The sequence below is a fragment of the Podarcis tiliguerta genome (assembly GCF_965153285.1).
Source record: "Podarcis tiliguerta genome assembly, chromosome: 16".
Lineage (NCBI taxonomy): Eukaryota > Metazoa > Chordata > Lepidosauria > Squamata > Lacertidae > Podarcis > Podarcis tiliguerta.
This window is the reverse complement of record NC_139549.1, coordinates 2599352-2619735: the sequence shown is the minus strand read 5'-3', so window position 1 is coordinate 2619735 and position 20384 is coordinate 2599352. Positions and strand designations below refer to the sequence as shown.

At 46.4% G+C, this 20384-nt stretch overlaps 1 protein-coding gene across 2 annotated transcripts; it reads right to left on the bottom strand.

The window, feature by feature from the left end:
- Positions 1-608: 608 nt before the first annotated feature.
- Positions 609-15008, bottom strand: LOC310666151 (acyl-coenzyme A thioesterase THEM4-like). Of its 2 annotated transcripts, XR_014505783.1 has the most exons (8): positions 14903-15008; positions 12622-12831; positions 9566-9725; positions 8747-8912; positions 7213-7323; positions 4415-4539; positions 3082-3854; positions 609-3043 (listed from the first exon to the last, which is right to left on the bottom strand). XR_014505783.1 is itself a non-coding variant. In XM_083416808.1 (7 exons), the coding sequence occupies exons 2-7, from the start codon at positions 12751-12753 to the stop codon at positions 3748-3750; spliced, it is 801 nt and encodes a 266-aa protein (XP_083272934.1). In that variant the 5' UTR covers positions 12754-12831; positions 14903-15008; the 3' UTR covers positions 609-3747. The 2 variants fall into 2 exon arrangements, 1 of the variants encoding a protein (XP_083272934.1); XM_083416808.1 differs by having other exon boundaries at positions 609-3854.
- Between the last annotated feature and the right edge of the window lie 5376 nt (positions 15009-20384).

The following is a 20384-nucleotide window of genomic DNA, read 5'->3' as shown; positions in this document are numbered from 1 at the left end:
GCGAGGGGGACCCAGGTAACGACCGACCAGTGAGCTTGACATCGCTACCAGGGAATTTTTGGTGTCTTCCTAAAATAATCACAACAACTTTCAGGGTTACAGGTAGGGAGCCATGTTGGTCTGCCGTAGTCAAAACAAAATACAGTGGTATCTTGGGTTAAGTACTTAATTCGTTCCAGAGGTCCGTACTTAACCTGAAACCTGTTCTTAACCTGAAGCACCACTTTAGCTAATGGGGCCTCCTGCTGCTGCCGCGCCGCCGGAGCATGATTTCTGTTCTCATCCTGAAGCAAAGTTCTTAAACTGAAGCACTATTTCAGGGTTAGCGGAGTCTGTAACCTGAAGCGAATGTAACCCGAGGTACCAATGTAAAAAAAAAAATTCCTTCCAGTAGCACCAGCTAAGTTTGTTATTGGCATGAGCTTAACTGGGTAAGGTTACTTTAGATCAGGGGACCTCAAGTTTCTTGGTGGTGGCATCTCCATCCCATAATGCCTTCCCTAAACCAACCAGGCCAATTCCTCCAGGGAACCCAATGTCTTTGGCAGACTGAGAGTAAGCAAGGGAAATTTTCCTTCTGAGAAAACACACACACACAAACCAATCAAAGCTTTTTATTTTTTTATTTTGGCAAACACTGTTTTCCAGAATACTCAGCAAAGTGCCAGAACAGTTAACAGATAGTCAAGTAGTTATGGATGAATCTGCCCCCTTTTTATTTTTTTAATTGAGCTTGACAGACTGTGCAGCTTGTCTGTTTTCCCCATGATCCCCAATACTGTCATTATGGCAAGTTGGATACCCTGGGAAAATTACACGACCCTAGGCTCCTACGATGCTACAGCAGAAACGTTTTTCAGGTGGTGGGCGAAGTGCAGTATATAGACAACACTCCCTATCACAAATGCTGCGGTCACACACCAGAGAGATATCCCAGCTTGAAGCCTTTGTATGGTGCTCCACAACACAAAAATACATGCAGACGGGGTCTCTAGTCCAACCCTCCTTACACAAAGGAGGAAGCAACCTTCTATTTAAATGCCCCCAAACATCACTCACTAAAAACCACTGAATGTTTCTTTCTCTGCTCCAACCTACAGTTGCGTCCAACTGAGTTCTTTTCAGAGTAGACCCGCTGAGGGTGACCCTAAGCTAGCCACGTCTGTTGACGACAATGGGTCTACCTGAGTAGAACTAGCATTTGCTCCACCACCGTTTCCTACGCGGTTGACTGCGGGCAGGAGGGGAGAGACAAGAGTGGACTTCCAAGGACAGAGAAGGACCTCAAGAGGATCTCTCCCCATGTGGGAGGCAAATTCCTTTCAAAGAACGTCTTGTGAGTCAGGGGCAGCCAACATGAGGCCCTCCAGATGGCGGTGGACTCCAACTCCCATCATGCACAGGGGGAGTGAAGTGCAAAATGACACCTGGAAGGCCCCCTGTCTGACTGCAAACTGACCCTTATTGCATACTTAAAAACGGTAAAAAAACACTCATGCATTTCCACCACTGCTAGAATGCTATGGAAGAACCAGGCCCCAAGAAACTCCCTGGTGGAAGCTTAAATATATTTGATCTGCACAAGCTCTTAAGGTTTATTGGGAGGGAGGGATTGGGAGAGGAAGCACAACCCCCCTTTATATCAGGAGTGGGGAAGCTTTGCTCCTACAGATGTTGAACCATAGCTTCCATCAGCCCCATCCCTATAGCTAGGGATGGTGGGAGTTCAGCAATAACTGGGGGGCCACAGGCTCCCCACACCTGCCTTATTAGAAGGCCAATAGAAGAGCTCCCTTGGCTGCACCCCTCAAAAACTTAAGAGGAAGAAGCTTCAGTATGAAATATCAGCTTACACGGAAGCTTTATAGGCACTTTTTGTTCGTATCAACAGGCTCAAAGGGAAGCTCTGAACATGTGTTCGCCAGCTGAAGACCGGACGAGGGTTTGTATGCGTGACACTCACCTGCTGCGATTTCTGGAAGCCATCAGCTCAGTTTGAGTATTCGTGGAACTAAAAGGTTAGGGCAGAGAATATGCCTCTTTGGGAAAACACGGCACTACACGAAAACACACAATGCATGTACGACCCAGCAGTTTCCAGTAAAACGCTATTATGATAGATGGGTGTGTTGACACTACAGATTTTAATGATTTGTATTGGGCCTTGGTTTGTACGAAGAATGTTTGCTTTCCACCAGCTAAGATTCTCTCTCTCTCTCTCTGTCTGTGTGTGTGTGTGAGAGAGAGAGAATAGCAGGCAATGATCCTCTTCTTGTAGGGTGCCAACACCTCTGATGAAGGTAAGCATGGATTGCACTCAACTAAGTTTTACTTAGAGCAGGCCCACTGAAATTAATATACCTGCGTTGGCCACATCCATTGAGTTCAATGGGCCTACCTTGGGTAGGGCTAATGCTGGGATACCACCCTACATGTCTGGACTCCAGAGAACACCCCTGCTTATTCCGGTTCAAAAATGGGACATATCTGGCCAGGTTTCCCCACCAATAGTTAAGACTGCCTGATAAGCGACCAGAACAGCACATGGGTACGAGTGGACCTGATCAGCGGGTGTTTGAAAAAAGGCAAGGTCTGCTATGGAAGGCATAGTGAGAGGTTGCCCTGAGCTTGCTGGATAAGCTGTTTTACAGAAAATACTTTCCATGGTGCTATGAGTTAAGTTAGGCACACACATCCCCCCCTCCCTGCAAATATATTACTCTGCTTATTATATATTATATAATATATATATATATTAACTTGCCATATATACAAAAAAACCCCTATGTGCCCTAGAAGTGGCAAGAGTCTGCTTAAGTAGCAATGACAACACTGTTTGGCGTAAATCGTTTTCTCCAGAAGAATGTAGAAAAGATCCAGATTTCCCAGGAACCAGTTTCTAGGATTGTAGCATTTCCATAAAAGGAAGGTTCTCAGGCAGGGTGGAAGGAGAAAGAACTTGCCCAGGTGAAGACCACCTGGTGGAAACCCTCACACATCTGGTTCTCAATTGTAAACTCCGCCAGCAATTTCTAGATCAACTCTGTACCCCCAAATGGAAACCAGAGTCGGAGGTCATACATTTTCTATTACTGGGGAATGATCAGGAGCTCACCAAGTTAGCAGTTAAATATCTCTATTTGGTTTTTGGTCGTTGAAATGCCCTGCAGACGTCTGATCTCCCTGGAGACCAAGAGATGTGACGATAGACTGCTCTGCCTCCTTACTTTTGTGCCACTGGGGAAGTGGTAATTCCGTATTGATTTGTTTGGATGTTGTATGTGATGCCAATAAAAGGTTTGAGGATGATGATTTCCCCAAAAGGTAGAGAGGCAAGGTTCCTTCCTGAAAGAGGTGGTGTGTTTTCTTCACAAACTGAGGAGGGTTGTTGGCAGACAGGTGAACAAGAGAGGAAGTGGAAACCCGTTGTTGATAGCAGGCGAGCTTAGCTTGGCAAAGGCCAGAAAACACTGCTTCAAAGTTCAATACTGCATTGCAGAGAATGGTATACGAAAGAGCTGCCACGGTCCAGCTCTGAGAGCTCTGTGTAGCAGGAACAGCCCTTAGGGCTACATCGAGGCGATACTAGCCAAGAAGACAGGGCGCGCTTTGCAGTCAAACGTGTGAAGAGGAAATGCACACTTGCCAAAGTGCACAGAGTTGGTTCAGGAAGGAGCCAAAATGCTTTAGCAGAGGTCGGTCTCCCCAGGCTCAAGTGCTTAAGGCTAGGCATTGGGCTGGACCTGTTCAAGATGAGCCCCTTTCAGGGGAAAAGACTGGACTTCCTCTGGTGGGCTGTTTGGAAGAGGTTTGCTGCTGGATGGAGTCCTTTAACTGCAACTGGATGAAGAGAGCTAAAACAAAAACAGGAGAGGGGAAATAAAATAAAATGCTGTGTGAGTACCAACATCGAAAGATTGGCAACATAATTTTTTTTGAAATGACTGAATTAGCAAAAATGACGGCAACAATTAGAAATCTAATCAAAATCTCAAACAGGAATGGAAATGTGTAGAATACATGACCAAAAGATGCTCCAACAAGGATTTATTGATCTGTATAGACTGATTTCACAAAGTTAAGCTAAGCTAAGCAGATATATAAGACTGAATGTTTAATTATTAAGATACAAGAATACAACCTCAATAATAAAGTTACAAAATAATAACAAGGAAGTCACGCATGGGTGGAGGGAAGACACAGGGCAAGAAATAAGAAATGGATAAATGTTGGTACATAATGAAATGTGAAAATGTGAATTTACGAATATACTGTATATGTATTATTATGTAAAGATTTCATATATGTATTGCAACATTAATAATAATAAAATAAAATAAAATAAAATGCTGTGTGAAAGCTTTGACGTAGCACCAATGACAGCAGCAAACGATAGCAAGAACCAAGCCATTACCTGTGGCCTCTGTGTGAACCGTCTGCCCATCGACACTCTGCACATGCCCAGTGACAAACAGCTTCCGGCCCTCTATCCGGTCCAGCTTGCTCTCCACCAAGACTACAGAGCCCAGCGGGATAGGACTAATGGGGGGAGATGTTATTTTATCCCAAAATGGTTAACAACAATAAAACAGCAATAAAAACACATTAAAAAACCATTATATATCTATTAAAATTCTATTCCACAGCCAAAACAGACTGGGATTTTAAAAAACCCCTCAACTTTTAATCAATCAGTCATTTATTTATTTATTTATTGTGTTTGACTAAATGCCATTACAGATCCAGTTACAAAATGAGAAACTCCAATAAAACCTATTAAGGAAGATTCAGAAATAACCAACCATTTACAATAAATCCAATTAATGAGTCCTCTGCACAGTCTACAGCACTGCCTTTTATGTGACTAGCACAAATACTTTTAGCGGCTTTTGCAAATAAGTCTGTTTTATATGTGACAAGCGCAATCAGATAATAGTCAACGTACAGTATTTTCAGTCCAGGGTTCTGTCCCTGTAGTGGTGCCAACATCTGTTCAAACAAATCTCTAGGGTTTTGATGGAGCTGGCAATGGAGGATGTAATGGGGAAAGACTTCTACTTCACCTGCCCCACAAATACAGAAACTTAATGCCTTGGAACTTCCCTGTATCTTCCATCTAAGACTGACGAGGGCATTGTTTGAAAGCGGAGAGCTGTAAAAGCCGTTCTCAGGGAGGCAAAGGGAAGTGTTTGCAAATATGGGGCTCTGGTGGGGTTAGATTTCAGCAAAGGGTACCAACGGGGGAATTTTGAGATACAGAGTAAAGGTATCTCAGTAAACTGGAAACGATGCCTTATGAGGAACGGCTAAGGGAGCTGGGCATGTTTAGCCTGGAGAAGAGGAGGTTAAGGGGTGATATGATAGCCATCTTCAAATATATAAAAGGATGTCACCTAGAGGAGGGAGAAAGGTTGTTTTCTGCTGCTCCAGAGAAGCGGACATGGAGCAATGGATCCAAACTACAAGAAAGAAGATTCCACCTGAACATTAGGAAGAACTTCCTGACAGTAAGAGCCGTTTGACAGTGGAATTTGCTGCCAAGGAGTGTGGTGGAGTCTCCTTCTTTGGAGGTCTTTAAGCAGAGGCTTGACAACCATATGTCAGGAGTGCTCTGATGGTGTTTCCTGCTTGGCAGGGGGTTGGACTCGATGGCCCTTGTGGTCTCTTCCAACTCTATGATTCTATGGTAAGTCTTGCCCGTTATCCTGCTTATAGATCCAATCCCTGAGAGGTCTTTTAACTCCAGGGAATACAAAAACATCTGTTGTCAGGTTTTTTGAGGCTGGCATGTCTTGTACTAGCCTGGCCCAACCACCCTTCTTCCACTGTTTCTCCAGGCAGAGTCTAGGCAAACTCTGGCATATCCAGGACCCTTTTATAGTACGAAAGAGCAGCCATCTCCACCCTAGCTTTTACAGACACCATGCCTGTCTCTGCTGGGGTACCTGGAGGTACTGCCAGTAGACACCATAGGAACTTATTCTGGCAGACTTCCAGGTCTTTCAGCTTATTATTACTTATTGAAATTTTATATCAACCTATACCCAGAGGCCTCAGGGCAGTTCACAGAACAAAATCAAAATATAAAACCTCAAAATACATAATCAAAATAAAAGCAACAACCCAATAACCCCTTTCCCAAAAAACCCCCACATTTTAAAAGGGCATAGGGTGTCAATCAAATCAACCAAAGGCCTGGTTAAAAAGGAACGTTTTTGCCTGGTGCCGAAAGGTGTATAATGAAGGCACCAGGTGAACTTCCCTGGGGAGAGCATCCCGCAGAAGGGGAGCCACTGCAGAGAAGGCCCCGTTCTTGGGTTGCCACCCTCTGGACCGCTCGGTTGTTGTGATTTATCCCCCAGATCTCAATACCATGCTGCATTTGAGCTGCTACTTAGACTTTTAGGGCTGGAATTACCAGCCTGCCACCTTCAGAATAGAAAAACTTCAGGATAGCATAGGCTGACTTCTGTACTGTTGCTAGTATGTTTTGTAGCGGAGTCAACTTTAAACCAGACAGACCCTTGGAGAAATTTAAATAAGAACCTAGGAGAGTATGTGTTCTGTTCAAATGTCCTGAATTCTTATTACTGAATGGCTAAATTGTTTTTATATGCAACAACTGCGGCAAGAGTATTGTTAGCCCAGAAATGGAAACAAGAAGAAATTCCGACGAAAGAAGAATGGCAGACGAAATTAATGGACTATGCAGAATCGGACAAAATGACAGGAAGGATTCGAAACCTGCGGGACCAGAGATTTACAGAAGATTGGAAGAAGTATATGAATTATTTGAAGAGCAACTGTAATCAACAAATTACGCTAGTAGGATTACAAGAAGTTTTGTAAGGAGAAATATAAGAAGTGTTACAAAGTATAAAAAGATAGAGATATTGGTTATGAGTTTGAAATGTAATAGGGAAGATAAGAAAGGCATACTGAGAGATTAGATTGGAAAATTTTCAGACAGGATTGATGGAAGTCAAAAATTTGAATAAGATGTAAAAGCATGTTTAATTACTGTTGAAAATGACATGTTAAAAAAAAACTAATAAAAAATTATATTTAAAAAAAAAAAGAATTCTTATTACTGAATGGACTCTTGCTTTGCCAAATGTGTTGAAAGATTTGCAGAGAACTCAAACCCATGACCTATGCCGATCATGCGCCAATTTCCTAAGTTCTTAGTTTTACAAAGGCAGGTTTGCTCACCTCTTGTAGTTTATGGTGAGGTTTGCGGTCAACACCCTGCCAGCGACGAAGATGGCACATGTGCCAAGGACGCTGTCCAGGATGGTGGCGATGCAGCCGCCGTGTACAAACCTGTAAAAACCAAAAGCTAATTTAAAAAATAAAAGCCACACAAACTTTGTGGAAACAAAGAAGATGATGTGCAAAGATGACTTCCACGCATGGCTATGGAGGCAGGAGAGCGTGGATTCAGGGAGACACGAGGTCCCAGAGCGGGAGTGGATACCAGGTACTCCTGGGCTGCCTGTTTAAAGAGGCACTACATTTGCCCACTGTTACGGGAGAAGAGATATTGCCATTATCGTTGGAATAATTATTACCAAATTTATAACCCACCCTTAAGCAACAGGTCCCAGAACGTGGTTGCAACAATGCAAGATTCAAACCATTTAAAACAGATCACAGGAATAGGGTGGGGAGCAATATAAATAAAAGTTTTAATATATAATTTCTAATTGTGATGTATTTGTATACAGCAAAGAGAAGTTTAGAGTAATTAGGTATATTTGATTTAGCTAACCATGTAATAGGTTTATGTTAGGAAATGAATATGGATGCTGAATTTGATGTTTGTAATTTTTATTTCTTTTTTTTTTGGTTTTGGAAATAAAAAAATAAAAAAGGAATAGGGTGGTGGTCCCTGAAAGCACACCTCGCAGGTGTCAAAGGCCAGGTATGAGAGGTGGGTCTTCAGAATTTGCCAAAAGCAGTGTAATGAGGGTTCCACCTGCACCTCCGTGGGGAGGAAGTTGCACAACTTAGGAAGGCCGTATTTTTCGCTCTATAGGACACACTTTTTACCCTCCAAAAATTAAGGGGAAATGTGTGTGCGTCCTATGGAGCGAATGCAGGCTCCTTGGCTTCAGCAAAAGCAACATGAAGCCTCCAAAGCACAGAGGGAGTGCTCCCTCCGCGCTCCGGAGGCTTCGCGTTGCTTTCGCTGAAGCCTGGAGAGCGAGAGGGGTCGGTGCACACCGATCCCTCTCGCTCTCCAGGCTTCAGGGATAGACTCTCCTGGCTTCAGCGAAAGGAACCTGAAGCCTCCAGAGCGCAGCGGGACCTCGCACTGCGCTCCAAATGCTTTGGGTTCCTTTAGCTGAAGCCGGGAGAGCAAGACTCTGCTGGCTTCAGCAGAGAGGGAGAGCTGCGCAGCGCCCCTTCAGCGAAGCGGGAGGAGAAATGGAGCCCCTTCCGTTTCTCCTGCCATTTCGCTGAAGGAGCGCTGAGCAGAGAGGGGGAGAATTTTTTTTCTTGTTTTCCCCCTCTAAAACAAGGTGCGTCCTATAGAGCGAAAAATACGGTACGCTGGATCCTGCTTTTACCCACATCCCTTGGAAAAGTGAGGCGTATACATGTGCAATTTCTCTATTGGGAGCGCTGATCCAGGGAAGGGCACGGAAAAATGGCCAGGTGGATGGTGCCCACCAAACCCACTCAAACACCTCCAAGGGCCCATGGTTTAGAAAACGGTTCACGGTTCTGGTTCAGTCCTTACCCTGGAGGCCCCTCAAGATAGGGACCAAGCTGGAACATGGACACCATCCTTTTCTCCGATGGGTTGAGAAACATCGCGTATTCAAAGCCCACGCCTTCCTCGTCGAGGTTCCTGAGGAAGAGACGGCTGGCTCTGTCCTTTAGCTCGTTCCCTTGCCTCATGCTTACTGTGGGAGCAGCATCAAGTCGTGAATGAGCATGGTCTTATTACGGACGCACCTGCATGCAGTAACAGCACCGCTGAACCAGAGGGGTCCATGGATAATCTACCAGTCACTTCTGGAGGAGGGAGAGGGCTGGCATGTGGGGCAGGGACAGAACACCTAGGCAGGGCCGGATTTAGGTTTGATGAGGTCCTAAGCTCCTGAAGGCAACGGGGCCCTTTATACGTACAGCTGTCCTATGTCAACAACAAATGGTCGCTGTTTTTTGTGTTGAATGTATGCTATATGGTAATTTATGGACCTAATAGGTATCTAAGGGACGCGGGTGGCACTGTGGGTTAAACCACAGAGACTAGGACTTGCCGATCAGAAGGCCGGCGGTTCGAATCCCCGCGACGGGGTGAGCTCCCATTGCTCAGTCCAGCTCCTGCCAACCTAGCAGTTCAAAAGCACGTCAAAGTGCAAGTAGATAAATAGGTACTGCTCCGGCAGGAAGGTATATGGCGTTTCTGTGCGCTGCTCTGGTTTGCCAGAAGCGGCTTAGTCCTGCTGGCCACGTGACCCGGAAGCCATCCCTGATATTCCAGATGAAACAGGGGCTGGTGGCAAAGGTTTTAGCAAGGAGAGAGAGAAAGGAATGAAAAAGAGGTCCTTGCCTGGAACGTGATCTGCAACATTCCTATAAGAAGGCAGCTTTTTCCACGTTCCGTCTTTCGCCATCGCCATGAACCTGTTGAACTGATTCACCATCTCTGGACTCCAGCTGGCGTTGGGGATGGCATAGTCCTTTGCCTGCTCAGACTCATGGAATAGTGCCTGAAAAGAAAGGGAATGTACGTAAGCCAGGGAACTGAAGTTGCCTAGAAAAGAGGGGATAAGGATCCAGGTTATAGCACAGCAAAAGCATCACCTGTGATTTACAGCATTTTCCACTCACACAGCTTTCTTCCCATCCTGCTCTGCTCTCCCACCCTTCAAAGCTCCTAGGTATAGGCCCAGCTCCAGTTTTTGCCCCTGACACTATCATCAGCTGCTGAATGCATTCAATCTAGGGGTAGGGAACCACTTTCAGCTTGAGGGATGCATTCAAACTCTTTGAATCTTCCAGGGTCCAGGTTCGGGGGGTGGGGCAGAGGCCAAAAGTGGGGGTCACCTAAGCATGAGAAAGCAAAAACAACAACACCAAAACATTTAGCAAAGTTTTTCCTATGATTTCCTGTTCAATTCATACACACACACACACACACACACACACACATGAATGTATTTGTATGAACGTACATACACCGCATGAGTCTAACCCTAGGAAAGTCATGGAAAGTAGGGGGGCAGATGGAAATGATTTGACAGCTGATTTAATTTCATTTTTAATTTGTCTACCACCTTTCTATATTACTATTCACAAGGCGGTTTACAGCAACAAAGTATACAATGATGAACACACACCTAAAACATAACTTTAAATTGGAGTAACTTAAATCAAATAAAGTAACATTACATAATTAGAATATAATAGTACACAGTAAAATCATGATGTTACATCAGGGGTCAGCAAACTTTTAAAGCAGGGGGCCGGTCCACTGTCCCTCAGACCTTGTGGGGGGGCGGGCTATATATTTTTTTTTGGGGGGGGGGAATGAACAAATTCCTATGCCCCACAAATAACCCAGAGATGCATTTTAAATAAAAGGACACATTCTACTCATGGAGACAGATCTGGGTGTGTGGGTGTGAATCACTACCAAAGGCTGGAGGCTGCTTTCTGCCTTCTGACGTAAGCGTAAGATGACACTCTGCCCCAGCTGGCTCCAAGCCAGTTTCAGGGGTAATTATTTATTTTATAAAAATTATACTCCACTTGATTGTAAAAAAATACCTCAAAGATAAAACAAGAAAATCAAGAAAAAAATAACAGCCATACTCTAAAAAGACGCAAAAATTAAAACACTAAAACAGATTTAAATTGCCTCAACGTTATAAGCATTTGGATAGACTTGTCTAAACCAGGGTTTCTCAAACTTGAGTCTCCAGCTGTTTTTGGACTACAGCTCCCATCATCCCTAGCTAGCAGGACCAGCGGCCGGGGATGATGGGAATAGTAGCCCCAAAACAGATGGAGACCCAAGTTTGGGAAACCCTGGTCTAAACAATAATGTTTTTAGCTGTGGGTTAAACCACAGAGCCTAGGGCTTGCCCATCAGAAGGTCGGCGGTTCGAATCCTCACGACGGGGTGAGCTCCCGTTACAAGTCCCTGCTCCTGCCCACCTAGCAGCTCGAAAGCACATCAAAGTGCAAGTAGATAAAGAGGTACTGCTCCGGCAGGAAGGTAAACGGTGTTTCCGTGCGCTGCTCTGGTTCGCCAGAAGCGGCTTAGTCATGCTGGACACATGACCCGGAAGCTGTACGCCGGCTCCCTTGGCCAATAAAGCAAGATGAGCATCACAACCCCAGAGTCGGCCACGACTGGACCTAATGGTCAGGGGTCCCTTTGCTGATCAGAAGGTCAGCGGTTTGAATCCCTGTGACGGGTGAGCTCCCATTGCTCAGTCCCTGCTCCTGCCAATCTAGCAGTTCGAAAGAACGTCAAAGTGCAAGTAGATAAATAGGTACCACTCTGGCGGGAAGGTAAATGGCATTTCCGTGCGCTGCTCTGGTTCGCCAGAGGTGGTTTAGTCATACTGGCCACATGACCCGGAAGCTGTACACCGGCTCCCTTGGCCAATAAAGCGAGATGAGCGCTGCAACCCCAGAGTTGGCCATGACTGGACCTAATGGTCAGGGGTCCCTCTACCTTTAAATTACATTCATGCACAATAACGTGACATGGGCTTTGCACTCAATACAGCACCCATCTTGCACGAGAGCGCAATCTCTTTATTTACAACGGGGCTGGGGAATCTTTGGCTCTACAGATGTTGCTGCATTCCTGCCAGCCCCATTTAACACTCCCAAAAATCAGGGAACATGAAAGCTACGAAAGAACTGGCAAAACGTCAGCTCCCTTAATTAACTTCTGTATCCTGTGAAACTGGTCTCGCTGGTGCTCAAAACTGATACCGTGTCTGAATACACACCATATGTTCAAAGCACCTGACTTGCCCCAAAGAACGCAGGAAACTGCAGTTTGTTGATGGGGCAGGAAATGGTAATTCTGTGATGGGCAAATTACAGTCCCCAATATTATGTCAAGGGAAGATGCGAGCTTTAAGAATAGGTTGTGTACACAGCCCTGAGCTGTTGAACTCTGTGCTTAGCGAGTCTGAGCACCTATCCTGCTACCAGCACAGTGCTATTAGCACAGTCAGGCTGTGTGACCAGAGCATAAATGGTGGTATGTTTGTGACAGATAAAAAGTGCTTCTCCTCAGAACCAGAGAAGGATGTTAGGTGACATTGCAGGGTAGGGGGCTAGTATCAATAAAATCATAAAAATCAGATTTAAAAGAAAACCAATAAAAACACAGCAAATCAGACAACTGGGCAGCAGACTCTGTGCCCAAAAGCACAGGCAAAAGGCCAAGCTTTAAGCCATCATCTAAATGATTCCAAATTTGACCTCATTTGGTGGCTCTCATTTAGATGATGGCTTGAAACGTCAGTGTCCCAGAGCCACAAAGAACATCCACCTCAAGTACGCTGTGACTGCAGAGGGTTGGACTGGATGATCCTTGGGATCCCTTCCGAATCTACAGCTCTATGATCCTATACTCACTGCGGCTTTCCACAACGGCCTCTGGGAAGAAGGCAAGACTCCTCGAGACGCTGCTTCTGCTCCTGGGGGACCACATCTGGGGACCCCCCAGCAAGCGAGCCCCTTAGCCAGCCGGGCGAAGCTCCTCAGCATGACCGACTCGTACGTGTCTCAGGGATAAGCTCCAGTCGCTCTTCTTGCTGATCAAGATGCGGCCGGAAGGGACGACTCCTGCAAAGGGAGATTGGCCCAGTCACAGTTTGGCAAGAGAAACGCAAACCTCGCAGGTTCTCCCAGCATCTGGGCTTCGGAGGGATGCTGGCTTCTGACTAGGGAGGGACAGCAGAGGACTTGGCAACCTCACCCTCTTAATAATAATAATAATTATAATAATATTTTTTTATTTATACCCCACCCTTCCCGATTTAAAAACCAGGCTCAGGGCAGCCAACAGCAAATATAAAACATTGATCAAAATGTGACTTAAGAACAGCACAAAACACAACATAAAATGCAGCATCAATATCAATAAAATTCTAAAATTCAGGGTCGTTTTGGGAAAAACAAAAGAAAACAAAACCCAGCCAGTAGACATCAAATGATCACAAGGGCTAATGGGCCAAGTTGGTCCTACTAGGGCCAGCAAGGAGACCAGGGAAGAATTTAAATGTGGGGTCCCAGAAAGGGTTTCTTCATAGAAGAGGAAAGGGAAAAGGGAATAGAGGATCAGGCTAATTCAAATTGAAATTAAGAGTTTGTCCTGTCCTCTTTGGAAGCCATCCAAGTGGTGGCCATCACTGTCTGCAGTGGGAGCAGATTCCAACTTTAACTACGTGCCGTGAGACCAAGTCCTTCTTTCTGCCCCCCCTGAAACTTAGTCAGCTTCGTTGGGTGGCAAAGCGTTGCAAGCAAGGAGCAAAAACTTGCTCATAATTACATTCCCCACTAACACAGTTCCCCACCCGGCAGTTTTTACTAACTGCCAGGAAATAAATGAGAAGCTTGCCTCCTCCTGAGTCGGACCATTTATGCATCTGCGTCAGCGCTGCCTACACTATCTGGCAGCTGCTCTTCCAGGTTTGAGAGCGGCAGGGCCTCACCCAGCCCTTCCTGAACAACTCCAGGCACGCCTGGAGGATGCGGACCATTTGGATCCCTTCCAGTTGGGATTCAGGCCTCATCACGGGACTGAAACTGCCTTGGTTGTGCTGGTCAATGATCTCCGGCGGATTAGGGACAAAAGTGAGAGCTGTTTCCTAGTTCTGCTGGATCTCTCAGCGGCCTTTGATACAATGGACCATAACATCCTTCTGGACCATCTAGAGGGGCTGGGAGCTGGGAGCACTGTTATACAGTGGTTTCGCTCCTTCCTCCTGGGCCGTGTTCAGAAAGTGGTGGTGGGGGATGAGTGTTCAGACCCCTGGGCCCTCACCTGTGGGGTGCCTCAGGGTTCCGTCCTCTCCCCCATGCTTTTTAACATCTATATGAAGCCGCTGGGAGAGATCATCAGGGGGTTTGGACTGGGTGTCCATCAAAATGCAGATGATACCCAGCTCTACCTCTCTTTCAGATCAGAACCAGTGAAGGCGGTGAAGGTCGTGTCTGATTGCCTGGAGGCGGTTGGAGGATGGATGGCGGCTAATGGATTGAAGTTGAAACCTGACAAGACAGAAGTACTGTTTTGGGGGGACAGGGGGCGGGCTGCTGTGGAGAGTACGCTGAACTGGTGAGACTATCAGCAAGGTTACGAGACGTTACAGATGTAAAAGAATATCAATCCGTTGGCAGGTTTTGACTGAACCTCTGTGTGTAAATAGGATCATCTTACAAGATTTAAGGCAAGTTAAATAACACGGAGGGGAAAAAGAGAGATAAGTGTGCAGTAAAGGAATTCAATTCGGGAACATAATGGGAAGATCGGAGGTCATGTTATACTTAATTACAAAATGATGTACAAACCAAGTATCGCTTAAGGATACTTATCTTTATTTTTGTCTTTAACATTTATTGATTATTTCTGTTATGCAGTTTGCAACCAATAAAGCATTCATAAAACCAACGAAAATAAAATTAAAATTAAAAATAAAACATGTAAGTTCATAAAACCAAAGGAAATTAAATAATAAAATAAAACATATAAGTTCATAAAAGTAAAGAAAATAAAACAAAACATATAATTTGGTAAACATTAAGTCATGAATATTCATTTCCCCTCACCACTCCCCTCCTCTGACTTTTGACCCATATTCCCCCCCCCCCAAAAAAAAAAAAATAAATAAATTCCAGGTGTAGAAAAAGTTACCTCTTCCCTCCTTCTCTGCTCTCACCTTCTTCTGCCTTACTCAATATCAGGAGCCGGCAACTGACTTCCGTTAACGTCACTTCCGCCCGTCCCTCCCGAGGGTGGGCGGAGACGAAGCCAGGCTCTGCTTCTGCGCATGCGCCCATGTGCTCCTCTCACTTCTTTCTCCGGGCGAGAGGAATCCAAGCCGAGTCCGCGGCGAGGCGGCGTCACGCTTTGCGGCACTGCGCCTGCGCGAGGAGCTCGCGCGCTTCCCTCTCGGCCGCCCGTCGCTATGACAACGTGGAGAGAGGCGCCCGGGAGAGAGAGAGAGCTATAGGTTGGATGTCTATTGGTGACTGACGCTACGCGCAATCCTTCATTGGCTCTGCGTCCTGTCAATCAACTTGTAAAAGCCAATAAGGCGCCTCCCACCTTTCCCTCCGAGGCTTCGAAATGAGCGGTTGTTCCGCTTTGCCCGCCCTTCCATCTGATACCTGGTGCTGATTGGAGCGCCGGGTCGTATGTCTTTTATGCTAATTTCTGAGACATTCTTAGTTTTCATTGGGCGGAGGAGGGAGACCCGGATGATCAAAGGCCCAAACCAAGCCTGATGAGGAACGGTTGAAGCACATGGGGGTGTTTAACCTGGAGAAGAGGAGACTGAGAGGAGATACGATAGGCACCTTCAGATAGAATTATTATTACTATTATTATTATTATTTAATAATATTTAATAATAAATGGTTTTTTAATTATTATTTATATGCCTGTTGTCTTTGCCAACAAAGGTCCGTATAGTTAAAGCTCTGGTTTTCCCAGTAGTGATGTGTGGAAGTGAGAGCTGGACCATAAAGAAGGCTGATCGCCGAAGAATGGATGCTTTTGAATTCCGGTGCTGGAGGAGAATCTTGAGAGTCCCATGGACTGCAAGAAGATCAAACCTCTCCATTCTGAAGGAAATCAGCCCTGAGTGCTCACTGGAAGGACAGATCCTGAAGCTGAGGCTCCAAGACTTTGGCCACCTCATGAGAAGAGAAGACTCCCTGGAAAAGACCCTGGTGCTGGGAAAGATGGAGGGCACAAGGAGAAGGGGATGACGGAGGCCGAGATGGTGGGACAGTGTTCTCGAAGCTACAAACATGAATCTGGCCAAACTGCGGGTGGCAGTGGAAGACAGGAGTGCCTGGCGTGCTCTGGTCCAGGGGGTCACGAAGAGTCGGACACGACTAAACAACTAAACAACAACAACAATTATTTATAATTTATACCCTACCCACCCTGGGCGGAAATAATAAAAGAAGATGGAGCAAGCTTGTTTTCTCCTGCTCCCGAGGGTAGGACTCGAACTCAAGGCTTCATGTTACACTGGAGATTCCGACTGAACATCAGGAAAAACGTTCTGACAGTAAGAGCTGTTTGACAGTGGAAAGGTCTCCCTCTCCTTCCTTGGAGGTTTTTAAGCAAGAGTTGTTATTTTTTAAAATTTTTATATTTATTAATTTAAGATACAACAAGATTAATATAACTATCATCATATCCTGGGCAGAGTTTTTAGTGGCCGTCTGCCATGAATGCTTTAGCTGAGACTTCTGCGTTGCAAGGGGTTGGATTGGATGGCCTCTGGTGTCCCCTCCCACTCAACAGTTCTAGGACATCTACGGATCGGGTTCTGCCCTAGAAGAAGATCTCTTCTTGCTGTGTTTTGTTGCTTTGTTGGCATGCAAACCGCCCTGTGCGCAGCAATATAGGAAGGCGGTATACAAATTCAAAAGTGAGAGGAAATGGAATTGAAATTTGGCTGCTCCTCTTTTAAAACTGTCCAAGTTGGGTTGCCATCCCTGTCTCTTGTGGGAGGAAGTTCCACAGCTGAACTACGTGTTGTGTGAACAAGTCCTTTCTTTTGCCTGCCCTGAATCTTCTGCTTTTTCGGACGCAAGAGGGAGCAGTTGGGCTAAACTGCACATGGCCTGTTCTGCTAACTCCAGACAGCCTAGCAATGGTGCTTTTGCCAACTCTGATCCTGACGTTTTATTTTCCGGGCGGGTGGCAAGAAAACTCTGTCTCTGCTAAGCAACAGGAACGTGATCAAATACTGTACTGGCGGGTGGGGGAAAGAACAACAAAAAAACCTACTAGAACACTGTGTAACAGTAAATATATTTTTATATTCTTAATGCTTCATTTGGCAACTTATCCTGCCTGCAGCCCTGGCATTAAATCCACACTGCGTCCCTCGGAAACCCTGTCTGGCTATGGTGCTTCAGGGATTGCAGCGGGAGTTATGCAGTGTTAGAAACTGAGATATGAAATCTAGGAGCTATAGGGCATCTTAAACCGAGGTTATGGGTGCAACAACGGAATGTGTATGCACACTTTTTAAATAACAAGAATACAAAGCTGAAAATGAATGAACTGCAGCTAAAATTTCACATTCATTTTTCACATGGTCTCGTCCTTCCCATGCGCACCCCCTAATATTCTTAAGAGGGTCTCATCTCCAGTCTTCAGAGAGTGGCTGGAAGTGGGCAGGCAGAAAAAGGTCCTCCTTTCCTTCCATTCTACCGTTTTGAATTGAAATCTTTGGGGCAGTAGTGCACCCAGAGCTCAGAAACTGTTTGTGCTAATGAAATTCCCTGTTGTCAAATGTGCCTAGAACAACGGGAGTTTCGAACACGGGAGACATGATGGAATACAGTCGTACATTGGAAGTCGAATGGAATCTGTTCCGGAAGTCTGTTCGACTTCCAAAACGTTCGGAAACCAAAGCACGGCTTCCAATTGGCTGCAGGAGTTGAAGTGGGAGATAACCAGAGCATGCACCACTCTGGCGAGACAGTCTGCGGACAGGGAGGGTCTCAGCCTGCATACCAGATAGAGCTGGTAAACAGCTGCCCTGGACACAGAATTGACCTGCGCCTCCATGGACAGCTGTGAGTCCAAAATGCCTCCCAGGTGTGCATTTTAGGTAAGGCCCCTGTTCGGTAGTCAGGCTGGCGCACTGCTCATCAACAGACCAAATCTCTCCAGTGAGTGCTCCTGATTGAGTTACGCTGTAAGGCGAGGCTGGTTCCTAATCCACGAGAGACCTCCCCTTTCCTTCTAGAAAATGCTGACCATCAACTCAGATCCTCTTGGGGGACCGCTTGGGCGAAATAATGTATCCTGGGTAGAGAAGAGAACTGGGGGAGTTGAGCGCATGTGGAATGTGCATGTTAAAAAATTTCTGGCCTGACTTCCACCTTAGACTGGAATTCAGCTCGCATGCCTGGGTGCGTCCACTTCAGCCTGGCCTCGGTCCATGAGGTGTGCTGATAATGCTAAAGGCTGCATCTGCTCCACGTCTCATTCCAAGGATTGCTCCGTGGGCTTCATCCTCCCGCTACACCACTGCGCATTGTCAGAGACTTTTTGCCACCTTCCCATGAGCCTTTTTTCAGACTGTTCTGGGCAAGTTTCTTGGGGGTCACTTGCCGGCAGCGGGCGAGGCACAAGGGACAAGTGGGTGGGGCACTGGCTGCAAATTTCACCCTTGATTTTGATTTGATTACCTCTTATTTAATATTTGCACTCCACTTTTGCAGCGGCGGCGTTGTGAGCTTGAAGTGGCTCACAGTGATAACAGCATCGCTGCTATATAATAAAATTGTAGGACTGTCGTCACGCTGCCAAAAGGCAGCTACGACAACTCCACCGCAACAGCAGGAGCTTGTGCCTGAGCTTGCTTTCCCCTCCTCCCTCCTGTTCCTCTTTCCTTGTGTGCCATGCCTTCTCAGAATGAAAGCTCGAGGGCAGGGGCTGTTTTTGAATAAAGGGTGGGGTACGGAAGTCATAAACAAATGGTTACGAGGGATGGAGCTGAGCTGAGAAACCAAGCAGGCTGGGTTGTAGAGGGTGGGAGAGACATGTCCCTCTCCTTCCTCAGTCTTCCCACTCGCCCTTTGTGGAGTTCCTGGTCGCCTATGGTGATCGGATGAGTTGTTAATGGCAACCCTGCTCTAGCCAGTATGCCCTGAAACTCTCCCAGGTCTTGCTGTTCATCATTTGATGCATGTGAAAGTCTGAGTCATCAATGTCCTCTCCTTCATCCCCCCAGCTCCCTCTTCTCCACTACAAGGCTGGTTGTACAGAGTGACTGTTTCATTCCTTTACGAGCCTCTGTGGTTTGCTGTTCGGCAAGAATGAGTCAGGGGCTTATGCACAGGAAGGGCGTATCTTTCCCCTCCAAACAAGTAACTTGATTACGGATCCTGTTCTGAGAGCAAGTGGCTCTTTCCCTCTTGGGCTGACTGCCAGAATTGGATAGTGCAAAGCCCCTGCAATGAGATTTTTTAAATATTTTATGAAAATTCCAGCTGAGCACTTGCTACTGCTTTTTGTTCACCTGAACACTGAAAACCATGGAATCCCACATCCCTGCCCTCATGAGATTCTGGGAACTGTAGCTTAGCCCTTTCATTTGTAGATAAGGAGGAACTGGTGTGCACCTTGCAGCCCTAAGTCTTATTTTCCAAGCTGTGGTTGCGTTGCTTGCTTAAAGAACCATGTGCTGAGTTGGAAGGCAAGGGTAGTCTCCATAATAAAATAAGAATAAAAATGATTTACAAAAGAAAAGTTATCTATCGCCTCATCCCTGGAGAGACCCATATACCCAGAATTCCGCAGGCGAGGCAAACCCACTTCCTGCGCAACCGTCCCAAGCGAGCTAAGCAGTTGTGAGCAAGCAAGAGCGAAAACAAGAAACCCCACACGGCAACTGCTGTGGCTGGTGGCGCTGTGGCAGGAATTCATCCCCGTCGCCCTGGCAACGTCAAATATTTTTGGCAAAACATGCACCCAGGACAGGAACTGTGGTGGGTGACTCACAGCCGCCGTAGTGCGGAGTTTGTGTGTATGTGGTTAAAGTCTGATAGTGAGCAGCGGGCAGGGAGCTGTTTCTCATTCAGCAGAGAAGCTCACTTGTGCCAGGCCTACAGAGGAGCGGACTGACTCGGGGATAAACTGAAGACGACGGACTGAACTTGCGGCTGGTCAGATTGTTAAACCCCTCTGGGGAATGTTCAGAGACCCCTCTGTTCCCCTTGCAGAGCTACAATTCCCAGAGGGGTCTGAGAATCAATCCCAGGGTACTCTGGGAATTGTAGCTCTGCAAGGGCTGCAGTTCAGAGCCGCCTAACAACAACTCTGAAACTACAGTTCCCGCCCCCCCCCCATCCTGCATTGCTGGGGTTGGATTAAAGGTAAAGGACCCCTGACAGTTAAGTCCAGTCTTGGCCGACTCTGGGGTTCTGGCGCTCATCTCGCTTTATTGGCCGAGGGAGCCGGCATACAGCTTCCGGGTCATGTGGCCAGCATGACTAAGCCGCTTCTGGCGAACCAGAGCAGCGCACGGAAATGCCGTTTACCTTCCCGCCGGAGTGGTACCTATTTATCTACTTGCACTTTGATGTGCTTTCAAACTGCTAGGTTGGCAGGAGCAGGGACTGAGCAATGGGAGCTCACC

What these genes read in the sequence shown, in the direction of transcription:
- LOC310666151 (XM_083416808.1), bottom strand. Translation starts at nt 12,753, where the DNA reads ATGCTGAGGAGCTTCGCCCGGCTGGCTAAGGGGCTCGCTTGCTGGGGG. An exon ending in CTCACCATAAACTACAAGAG is followed by an intron (nt 4,540 to 7,212) that starts GTGAGCAAACCT and finishes TCCCCCCATTAG; the next exon opens with TCCTATCCCGCTGGGCTCTG. An exon ending in GGTTCACACAGAGGCCACAG is followed by an intron (nt 3,855 to 4,414) that starts GTAATGGCTTGG and finishes TTTTTGTTTTAG; the next exon opens with CTCTCTTCATCCAGTTGCAG.